This window comes from Coregonus lavaretus (assembly GCF_964263955.1).
Source record: "Coregonus lavaretus genome assembly, chromosome: 21".
Classification (NCBI taxonomy): Eukaryota; Metazoa; Chordata; class Actinopteri; order Salmoniformes; family Salmonidae; genus Coregonus; species Coregonus lavaretus.
The window spans coordinates 40,682,691-40,694,831 of NC_140008.1; the positions used below are offsets into that span (position 1 = coordinate 40,682,691).

The window sequence follows — 12,141 nt, forward strand, 5'->3', positions numbered from 1 at the left end:
GCAGATGCACATGAACATAAAATTGCTTGATGGGTTATTTGTCCTACATCAGATACCATATTTCGAAACACCCATCTGGAAACGACATCAACGACGTGCCCTTTGATTAAAACATCATTTCACTCATGATTCAATAGCAAAGGCTTCAGAGGGATAGTACAAAACCCTACTGTATTTTACTAAACATTCTCCAAAATAAAATACAAATTCTTCTTTGGGAGGGACCAAAAGAAAAATAAGCATCACAGTATGACACAAACATCTGATAGTAAAGGTAAATAAATTAACATCATTCAAAGTAAATACACTACCAATGGTGTTGATAAGCCTGATAAAACATTAGCAGCAGCAGTTTAGTTCTTAGATCATAACAGTAGTGTGATATGGGATCATTTTCTGATATATTTTACATTCTGCTTCCTATGAGACTGTAGACACCAGACAGTGAATGGAAAGATGAGAATGAGTACCTTTAGAGTGACGATAGGCTGCAGATGAGTCACCAGACTAACCTAAAGATGTTCCGCACCTTTCTAAGACTGAGGATAAGTAAACACAAGAACCAACCAGTTGTGCTTTTTTAAACACTGAGTCTCTTTTTTGTTATTTGACAGTAAACAAACATTGTCATCTTCCTTGGCGAGCATAGTTCATACAGTCATATCCTGGCTGTTCCATAGCACCTGGCTAACCACACTGTGACTACAGGTATGTCATTTCCACCTGTGTCCGGTGTATTAGGTGGACAGTATCACTATCTGGTGATGTCTCCATAGAGCTGGAGGACTCTGCGTTGCTTGGTTCAGGACTCGTTGCTTGGTTCAGGACTCTTTGCTTGGTTCAGGACTCTTTGCTTGGTTCAGGACTAGGACACATAGGACAGCATTGAACAGTTCTTGTTGGACAGTGCTGCCACCAGATACATAGGCAGGTAGGCAGATCTTTTTCTGACACGGTTACACTGTTAGTCTGGCTATTGAAGTCTCTATGGAGTCCACAGGACAGTAAAGAGAGGAGAAGGCGGGAGTCACAGATCTGGTGGGAGCTTGATTATTGTTCACGGAGGGGTCAGGGGTGGGTGGGCAGGAACTCTGTCTCGCTTTCGCTCTCTTTTTCTATCAGCTCAGTAGAGTGCTTTTTGTCCTTGGCTGTCAAATTCTGACCAGGCGTCATTCAGTTCCATAAAAATCATCTTGGCGTATTGTTCATAGGGCTGTCCAGTGGCCTGGGAGAAGGGAGGAGAAAAACTTCAATCAGTAGGCAGGTTTCCATTGACCCAGGTTTATTCGGCAAAAGCAACGTCGCAAAATAAATATTGAGACGTGTAATGGAAACGGCGGCTATAGCAGAAATGCTTGTATCCGTTCGACGGGTGGATTTTTCTTTTGTCAACCTTTCTTTATTGCGACAAATGATGACGGAAATGTTGACTGAGTATTTTTCGAATACATTATGATTGCCGAATAAATTGGAAGGTACACGGGGCACGTGATGTCATCACGTAACTATAGTATAAAGCTCCACTCCACATTTAATTCTAAATGCCTACTGCTTACTAAATGTCTACTGCTTACTAAATCAATAGATAGAATGCAATTAGGTATATGTTGGTGCTCTTTTGACAACTGTGTTTTCCGCTAATTGCATTATGGAACAAACATTCGCACGTAGCCTACTGCCTTGTGCGCATTGCTGCGCTTATAATGTGAAGAAATAATAGTTTAGCAACATTTTAAGCTAAACGTTCTGATCTGTTGCATCAGTCTCATTGCTTTTCTCGACAAGCTGACCAATAGAATAGGTCAACTTTTCTACTATGGGGGATAGCAGTTACTCGTCTTGTTGGCTGAGAAAAATTTAATGTGGACAGTTATTCTAGCATCTTCAAAGTGCGTATCGGAATTCGGTAAGAAGGACCCACATCTCCTCGAGTTGCATGTTCTGTTAAGATGAATTACCATAATCTAAATGTGATTTCTGTCATTCTGAGCACCGTGGGTGGACACCCTAATCAGGTTATGCACCCAATGCATATGGGTCTGGTACATTTCTCAAATGTCTGGTAAATTAAAATGCTGTCGGTCAAATGTCCAGAGCCACATTTTCCTAACGGAAGCCTGATGTGTGTGCGTGTGTGCGTGTGGGTGTGAACGTGCATGCATGTGTGCTTGCTTGCTTGTGTACATGTGTGTTACACTGTGTGTAATGTAAACCTCTTCCATCTCACCTTGTCTGGATGGACCACCAGCACTGCTTTGCGGTAAACCTTCTTGACCTGCTCTGGGGTCACCAGGTCAGCCATGCCTACAGGCTTCCAGCGGGTCTCCCCCTCCCAGAGTACTGTGTGCATGGTGGACAGCAGGGCCCGGATGTTACGCTCCTTCCCCTCGATCCAGTCCAGAATCTGGGGGTAGAGAGGGGAGAGCCGGGGTCAGATAAACATGAGACTCACCTATACAACAAAGATCTCACAAGCCTTCTTCAAAATCTTGAAATACCTAGCTTGTTTTTCTCTGGCTGTCAGAAGAGACCCCAATAATATTAGCCATTTAGCAGACATTTTTATCCAAAGAAACTTAGTCATGTGTGCATACATTTTACATTTGGGTGGTCCTGGGAATGGACCCCACTATCTTTGCATTGTAAGCGCCATGCTCTACCAACTGAGCTACAGAGGACCAACATTTGACTCCCTTCCCCCCTGTAGTTCTACTGTATCTTCACTAAACTCTCCAACTCTTGGTCCAAGGCTAGTGATTGGCCGCTGTAAAACTACCTTGAGTTTCTCGGGGTCCATCTCTTTAGCCATCTCCTCCTTCCTCATCTCTGCTATTGTCCTGGGACCTTCCTTCTTTTTGGCTCCAGCAAAGCCTTGGCCAGACAGCAGGTCATCAAAGTTAGCCGTTGCAACTTTGGGCTTGGTACCTGGGAGAGAGAATGTAACATCTTCTCTCATCCGCTTATAAAACAGTATATGTGCAGTCTTATCATGAATGACTACCAGCACAAATCACATGCATACAGGTCAGTTTCAGGTGGCACATTTGTACATTAATAAAGAGCAACAAGTTATTTTGGGGGAAAAACAACCCAACAGTCTATCCATCCCAGTATGATAACAACCAGCCTCCCACTGACTCACCCATGTTGGGCTGTGGTTTCCCGGCTGCATTGGGAGCAGCCCCTCCTCCCATGGCAGAGAAGCTGATGTTGTAGTTGGGTCTGTTGGAGGGGGAGGTGTGGGGCATGGAGTGGCTGGGGCTGGGTTTGGGCTGGGACGGTGGGCCACCCTGACCCTGGGGTTGGGGCTGCCACCCTGCCTGCCCTCCACCACCGGGCTGCCAGGAGGGGAAGCCTGTGTTAGCCTGCCAGCCCCCACCGTGCTGGGGTGAGGGAGGAGGCCGTGAGGGGGAGCCCATGGGGGGGAAGGCAGGGGTGGTGCCTGTAGGGGTGGTGGGCTTACTGGAGATGCCAGAGCCTCCTATAGAGAGGAATGTTTACAGAGAGTTCAACACAGATAATTAAGTTATCTATCTATAACATACCTGTAATAACACAACTACCATAACATAACGTGACATACCATGACATATTTTAAAGCATCTGTTAGTACAGTATTGAAAGCCTTCACTGACCTCCCAGACTGCCCCCCAGGTTTCCGATATCAGCGAAGGGGTCCAGGGTCTTGGGTTTGGCCTGGTGTGTGGGTGTGCTGTGGACTGACCCGGTAGGACTGGTACTGGCTGACTTACTGCCCATACCGAAACCCCCTCCTAACACAGAATACACAACAACACAGTTAAAATACTGTACAATACAGTAGGCACTGCAGTTCTATGAATATACCAGTAGAAGGCGCTATTAAGTAGAGACCATTCTGACGTAAACACATGCTCGCTTGCTTATGGTGGCACAATACGCTGGATGACAGATAGCATGACATAGCTCTCTTTTTTTCATGGCAGCTGGTAGTTCCTATGTTCTCAGACCAGTGCCTCTGCAGATGTTGTCCATAAATGTTACACATCAGTAGAGCTTACCTGGAGCTGCAGATTTGTTCCAGTCCCATCCTCCCATGGCGTTGGGAGGCTGCTGAATGGTGACCACAGGGGTGGTGGGCGGGACTGGGGAGCTCCGGCCTATCAGAGCACAGAAACATCAGTGACAGACAGGCCTAACAGACAATGGGAGGAAGGAGATATGAGGTCATGCTACCATCACACACAGACATATAACCATCCCACAAATCATGATCACATTATTACCATTACCGTTAGGCTACCCAACTAAGATTGGAACCATATCAATAGCCATTCCAATCAGATCTCCCTCAAAACCTGCAGCTTAAATTCCCATTGATCATCACACATTATGTGCATGCATATACAGTACATTACCCAACACAACAGATTGGCTGAAGCAGCAGAGTATCCGTGTAAAGAGAGCAGTTGTATAGTGGATAGTGGATAGAGTGAAATGTTAGTGGATAGATAGTGCCTCTACAGATGCAGTGTAGTCATGCCATCACCCATGCCAGTGTTCTGCATAGTGGAGGATGGAGAGCGAGCTGCATGCAGGAGGGGGGCAGGCAGCCCCAGGTTACCATGGTTACCTGCTGGACCCCGGAAGGAACCCATCAGCTCCTGGGGCTTGGGCATCGGACCCGCCCCAAATGGGTCGAATGCTGGGTGGGCAGAGAGAAAAGCATAAACCATTACTTTACTATTCAATTCAATTCAATACATTTTATTAATCTCGGACTGGCAATTATTTCCAGGCAGGCATAAAATACAGATAGATAAACATACTATGTACACATCTGTGGTAAAAGAAAGTAAACAACAGACAAATAAACCTGAATTCACTGCGTGGCCAAGCACGACTCCAACACCATCATTAAGTTTGCTGACGACACAACGGTGGTAGGCCTCATCACCGACAACGATGAGACAGCCTATAGGGAGGAGGTCAGAGACCTGGCACTGTGGTGCCAGGACAACAACCTGTCCCTCAACGTGAGCAAGATAAAAGAGCTGATCGTGGACTACAGGAAAAGGAGGACAGAGCACGCCCCCATTCACATTGACGGGGCTGTAGTGCAGGGGGTCGAGAGTTTCAAGTTATTTTGTCCACATCACTAACAAACTATCATGGTCCAAACAGGAGAGCATCCTGACTGGTTGCATCACTGCTTGGTATGGCAACTGTTTGGTATCCGACCACAAGGCCCTACAGAGGGTAGTGCGTACCGCCCAGTACATCACTGGGGCCAAGCTTTCTGCCATCCAGGACCTCTATACCAGGCGGTGTCAGAGGAAGACCCTAAAAATTGTCAAAGACTCCAGCCACCCTAGTCATAGACCGTTCTCTCTGCTACCACACGGCAAGCGGTACCGGAGCACCAAGTCTAGGTCCAAAAGGCTCCTTAATGGCTTCTACCTCCAAGCCATAAGACTGCTAAACAGTTCATCAAATGGCTACACGGACTATTTGCATTGACCCCCTTTTTTACGCTGCTGCTACACACTGTTTATGACCTATGCATAGTGACTTTACCCCAAATATTTTCTTAATTATTTATTTATTTATTCTGCATTGTTGATTAAGGGCTAGTAAGTAAGCATTTCACGGTAAGGTCTACACCTGTTGTATTCGGCGCATGTGACAAATACAATTAGATTTGAATTTAGTTGATCAGCAACTATGGATATGTTATAATATCCATTGACTACGTACCTGGAGAGGGGCAGGGGGAGGTGGAGGGAGGGGGTATTTTCTGGGGGGTAGACTGGGCTGAGGCGGGCCCACTCCCAGGCAGGGGCTGGGGAGAGGCTCCAAACAGATCCCCCAGGAGGTCCGTGGTAGTGTTGGTGGTGGGGGGCTGGGGCGAGGGGCAGGGGGGGTTCACAGCAGCCCCATCCAGGCCCAGGAGGTCCACCTCTTCTGGGGGAGGAGGAGCAGTGGCAGGGGCCTGAGGCTGCTCAGGTCTCTTGGGGCCCCTGGGGCCAGACTGGGCCCCTCCGGGTCTCTCTCCGCTGGCGTTGCTCTGCTGGCTAGACAGGGACAGCATCTCATCATCAGACGGCTCACTGTCCTCCCCGTGAGGGCGACCATCTGAACCACTGTGGGACCGGCTCGGCTCTACAGGGGTCAGAGGTCAGAGAGCGGGGAGGGGGAGGGGGAGGGGGAGAGGAGAGAGAGAGATAAGAGGTAGGTCACATCAGGAAAACGTGGTCTTCCTTTAGTAAATGGGTTTCCTTCCCACAAAGTATTCTACAGGAGAACAGGAAATATAACTTTGCTATAGGTATCCATATTGCTAGCCACCACAGCAGAGTGACAAAGCTAATCTAACATCACCCAGGGGAAACTGCCTCTAACAAGGAGCTGATTTTCTTTAACTATAATAGCTAGTATCTCTGCAGTAGCTAGTATCTCTTTCCTCTCAGGAAAGGATTCTACATTGAACTCAAAAGGGTTCTAACTGGAACCAAAAAGGGTTCTTCAAAGGGTTCTCCTATGGGGACAGCTGAAGAACCCTTTTAGGTTCTAGATAGCACCTTTAAGTGTTTTGGTCTGTGGTCTCCTCTACTCTAGACCTTACCCTCCAAGTCCAGTCCCTCCATCTCATCTTGGAGGAGAGAATGAAACCAACGTTAGGTTAAGAAAGAATGTCAACCGCAGCTCTGTTAGCGGTGGCCATATGAGTGTCTGTCTATGTTTAGCTATCTGTGTCAGTGTGCATAGTTTATATTTGCATGTGTACCTAGTTGCATCTGGGCATGTGTGTGTCTTGGAGCATACAGTATCTATAGGCCTCTGTGTGTACCTCTGTGTCAGTGCATGTATCAATGCCTGTGTGCTCACGTGCGTGCCCATCTGTGTCCGTTTGTATGCGAGCATGTGTGTATGCGTGCGTGTCAGGGTTTCCGTTAGGAAAATATGACCGGGAAGATTTAAATTTACCGCCCATTTGAGAAGTTTACCGGACCCATATGCATTGGGTGCATAACCCATTAGAACATCCACCCACAGTGCTCAGAATGACAGAAACCACATTTACATTATGGTAATGCATCTTAACAGAACATGCAACTCATGTAATGAAGCAGCCAATAAAACATCATTTTTAAACATTTGCCAAAATGCAATTTGCGGGAAAACACCATTCTAAACAGTGCACCTGGGAAAACACTGTTCTAAACAGCATACCTGATAGCGGTTCCATATGTGACAGAGATGAACATCTCTGTTAGAAACTTAGAAAAAGGGGGAATCTAAAGATGCAACAACTAGGATTGGTTACTAATATGACTAGGATTGTGCCTTTGGCTTCTGGACAACGAAAGAAAGTTGATATGAAAACCAATAGAACAGGAGAGAAATTGCATAGAGGTGGGTCCAATAGCGAAGTAAATGGATATACATTTTCCAAAATTATATAATTACTGTCTATACAGAAATAAATAAAATCATTCAAAATACCAGAAATCATGACTTGGCCACAGACTAATCGAGGATCATTAGCTTCTTATAAAAAAAATTGTATCAAATCACAAGCTCATAGGCCTATGTCTATTTGGGAAACCCGCAATTTGGGAAGCCCGCAATTTGAGCAGCATGCTTGGCAATACACCTAGCTGATTATTGAGTTGCGGCTATCAGTGAAAAGCATCTAAAATATGTTAATGTGTTTTGAGTAGAATTTTAAATGTTGAAAGTAATGATGGACTGTCGTTTCTCTTTGCTTATTTGAGCTGTTCTTGCCATAATATGGACTTGGTCTTTTACCAAATAGGGCTATCTTCTGTATACCACCCCTACCTTGTGTCATGAGCCTCTCACTCCACCGGGTTACCACCTTAATTTTCTTCCACTCTGCTCACCACTCTCTCTACTCAGCCTAACTAGCTCCACCTGTCCCTGCTCTGCTCTGCTCTAATTACTCTGCCAGCTGCGCTGCATTACCCACTACCTCTCCCAGTATTTAAGGCCCTGTCTTTCAGCTCTCCGGTGTCAGATCGTCTGCAAAGCTCACTCCCGGAACCTGTTTGCTCGCGCTTCTGGCTCACCCTGGTTTTGTGACCCCGGACCTGCCTGATTTTTGGATCCTCTTCTGCCCCAGGAGATCCAGACCTGCTTCTGCCATTACGACTCCTGACTACTCTTCTATCCCGGTAACTCTGACCAGCCTTCTGCCTTGCTACTACGTATTTTGGATTTCCCTTGAACTGTACTGCTGCCTTGTTTCATTCCGCCCTGTTGTGTCTGTGTCTCCCCCCCCCAGGACTTCTGGACCACCCACCACCGGCTTCATAGGACGCATCGCTGCCACTGGGGGAGGCACAGACCCAGCACATTGGACGGGATCCCTGTTACCCCTGGAGCCTTCATTCACTCCCTACTTCCCTTTTCCCTTAAGTTTTAATAAACTTTCTGGTGTGACGCAATTGTGGTCCTCTGGTCGTCTGTCTGAACCGTGACACCTTGTCACAACACAACTGATTGGCTCAAACACATTAAGAAGGAAAGAAATTCCACAAATTAACTTTTAAGAAGGCACACCTGTTAATTTAATTGCATTCCAGGTGACTACCTCATGAAGCTGGTTGAGAGAATGCCAAGAGTGTGCAAAGCTGTCATCAAGGCAAAGGGTGGCTATTTGAAGAATCTCAGATATAAAATATATTTTGATTTGTTTAACACTTTTTTGGATACTACATGATTCCATAGGTGTTATTTCATAGTTTTGATGTCTTCATTATTATTCTACAATGTAGAAAATAGTAAAAATTAAGAAAAAACCTTGAATGAGTAGGTGTGTCCAAACTTTTGACTGGTACTGTATAGAAGTACCTGGCCTGCTGCGCGGAAATGTAGGAAAGTGTTTTTTTAACATCCATTACGAATGATAATATATTACAACTATAGTTACTCACAGTAAGCTATTTGAAAAATCCTTCCAACAATCTCACACTCAATAATCACTAATCCTCGGTGTGAAAGAGTAATGAAAGGCTATGAGTTCCATGCACTAATTTCTTTAGCCGCCAATGGATCACAGTGTATCAATGTGTCCAAATGGCAGAGGCTGGCGCTCTCGCATTAGTTGCCTTTTAACTTTTAGATCATTTTAATTCAGATTTATATGATTAACCACATGACAATGATTTTGAGAAACGAAAACATTCTTATTGAAATGAAACTGTTCCACAAAAATGTGCATATGAAAATCATAACTGACACGCAGATCGGTAGAAATGGTAGGATCATTTGTATGCTTCCCCAAACTTGAAACTCAAGCGTAGCCTTTGCCTCCACCTTTCTATGGTCGGATTTGCCTATAGGCTACTTTGAAGCAAGATAAGACACGCCTCATAATAAGTATGTTTTCAAAATGCATACTGCCTCCAACTCACATTGTAAAGTGGTGGGTGACACGCTGATAGCCTGTTGCCTGCACATGAATGGTGAATAGGAGGCGTGCTTCAATTTCCAGTTGAGAAATAAAAATAGTAGCTATTTTTAATCGTGCACCAAAACTGTTTTTAACACACAAATGCATTTAGAATTGTTGCGCAATAAATTGGCTTATCAAAGCACGTTTTACTCCAGCAGTAACCAGCTGTGGAGCAGCAGGAGAAAAGCCACTAAAAATAGGCTCTGTATGCTGTGCGTGTGTGATACTTGTGTTGGATAAATAAGATAGGCTACATGATGACTAACGAAAATACACGTAGGCCAATTTAATTCCATCAAAATATGCAAATTAACCTACAAACCGATAAGCATGACGGTGAAATGTATTTACATCCACTGGTATTTCCATTAATGAATAAAACACCTTTTTTGCAATAGAATTTCTTCACCCGGTCATTTTGGTCGGCAATAGTTTTATTCATCGTCTTTTTCATTTTTTTGATCGGCCAAAAGCCGGCAATTGCAGGCTAAGGAAAACCCTGGTGTGTGTATCCGTGTGAACATCTTTGCCTGTGTGTGTGTGTGTGTCCATCTGGACTCACACAGTGTATCTGTGACTGTTACTATGTGTGCGTGTCCATCTGTCCTGTGTGTCTGTGTGTTGTCCACCCCTCTGCCCTACCTGCGATGGCAAGGGCGTCCTGGTGCTCTTGGTGACATGAGAACAGTACGTTGGGGATCAGGTCTTTATTAGGGAACTGTTCCCAGGGAGGGGTCAGGTCCTTCTGCTTGTCTGTACTCTCCACCTCAATGTCCACCAACACATGGAACAGTTGGGGGTACTTCTCTGGAGAGTCACACGCATCCAGCTCCGGCCTAGACAGGGGTGTGTGTGGTGTGTGTCAGATAGAGAGTTAGTTCTTCATTCACTATTTCAAGTAAGAGCCATGTCCATATCATGACATACACCGACATTTAAACAATATAAAGTATTTTACATGTTAATACTTCACATGTACAGATGACATAGGAGAGAGGCGCTCACTTTGTAAACTTTAACACGGTGGTCCCTGGAGCGATGAAGCCTGTGTGGAACTGGATCTGTAATATCTGGGTGTTGGACACCTGCAAATACCAACCAGCAATCACATAGTTAGATTCAGGTAGTGGAACTTTTTCAAACAATGATACTGTTGAGACTTATGATCATCAGGGACTGATTCTAATTTAGTCTGAATGCATTAGTGCTTTGTTTATGTTCATTCAGGGCACAACAATCTGTCAGATTAGATGGTAGTCCATCATTGTATGTCAATGTGTCAGAGTGTGACAGTATCTCCCAGAGCGTAATCTCTGTCTGTAAATGCCAATGTATCAGGATATGGTCCAATAGAATCAGAGCTAACAGAATCTACCATAGTATAGCATATCATAATATGTGAGTGTCAGTGTGTCAGTGTTTTCATATATATATATATATATATATATATATATATATATATATATATATATATATATACACACACACACACACACACACTACTGTTCAAATGTTTGGGGTCACTTAGAAATGTCCTTGTTTTCCATGAAAACATACATGAAATGAGTTTGAATAGGAAATAGAGCAAAATGCATAGGAAATGAAGTCATTGACAAGGTTAGAAATAATGATTTTTAATTGAAATAATAATTGTGTCCAAACTTTGCTTTCGTCAAAGAATCCTCCATTTCCAGCAATTACAGCCTTGCAGACCTTTGGCATTCTAGTTGTCAATTTGTTGAGGTAATCTGAAGAGATTTCACCCCATGCTTCCTGAAGCACCTCCCACAAGTTGGATTGGCTTGATGGGCACTTCTTACGTACCATACGGTCAAGCTGCTCCCACAACGTCTCAATAGGGTTGAGATCCGTTGACTGTGCTGGCCACTCCATTATAGACAGAATACCAGCTGACTGCTTCTTCCCTAAATAGTTATTGCACAGTTTGGAGCTGTGCTTTGGGTCATTGTCCGGAGGAAATTGGCTCCAATCAAGTGCTGTCCACAGGGTATGGCATGGCGTTGCAAAATGGAGTGATAGCCTTCCTTCTCCAAGATCCCTTTTACCCTGTACAAATCTCCCACTTAACCACCACCAAAGCACCCCCAGACCATCACATTGCCTCCACCATGCTTGACAGATGGCATCAAGCACTCCTCCAGAATCTTTTCATTTGGTCTGCGTCTCACAAATGTTATTCTTTGTGATCCGAACACCTCAAACTTCGATTCGTCTGTCCATAACACTTTTTTCCAATCTTCATCTGTCCAGTGTCTGTGTTCTTTTGCCCATCTTAATCTTTTATTTTTATTGGACAGTCTGAGATATGGCTTTTTCTTTGCAACTCTGCCTAGATGGTCAGCATCCCAGAGTCGCCTCTTCACTGTTGACGTTGAGACTGGTGTTTTGCGGGTACTATTTAATGAAGCTGCCAGTTGAGGACTCTAATGTATTTGTCCTCTTGCTCAGTTGTGCACCAGGGCCTCCCACTCCTCTTTCTATTCTGGTTAGAGCCAGTTTGCGCTGTTCTGTGAAGGGAGTAGTACACAGCGTTGTACGAGATCTTCAGTTTCTTGGCAATTTCTCGCATGGAATAGCCTTCATTTCTCAGAACAAGAATAGACTGACGAGTTTCAGAAGAAAGTTCTTTGTTTCTGGCCATTTTGAGCCTGTAATTGAAC

General features: G+C 44.7%; 1 protein-coding gene across 1 annotated transcript in view; it reads right to left on the minus strand.

Annotated features, from left to right (window-relative positions):
* Positions 1-1,123: 1,123 nt before the first annotated feature.
* The window catches only part of LOC311148585 (auxilin-like), a gene marked incomplete at its 3' end in the record, with an annotated part of 37,199 nt that continues 26,181 nt past the window's right edge, over positions 1,124-12,141 (minus strand). The window contains exons 8-18 of the mRNA XM_084185568.1: positions 10,466-10,545; positions 10,103-10,296; positions 6,605-6,631; positions 5,737-6,141; positions 4,529-4,684; positions 4,041-4,139; positions 3,636-3,773; positions 3,143-3,481; positions 2,777-2,925; positions 2,228-2,404; positions 1,124-1,225 (exon numbers count right to left, since the gene is read on the minus strand). Of these exons, the coding sequence (XP_084041694.1) occupies positions 1,124-1,225; positions 2,228-2,404; positions 2,777-2,925; positions 3,143-3,481; positions 3,636-3,773; positions 4,041-4,139; positions 4,529-4,684; positions 5,737-6,141; positions 6,605-6,631; positions 10,103-10,296; positions 10,466-10,545 (1,866 nt within the window). The remainder of the gene's footprint in view (positions 1,226-2,227; positions 2,405-2,776; positions 2,926-3,142; positions 3,482-3,635; positions 3,774-4,040; positions 4,140-4,528; positions 4,685-5,736; positions 6,142-6,604; positions 6,632-10,102; positions 10,297-10,465; positions 10,546-12,141) is intronic.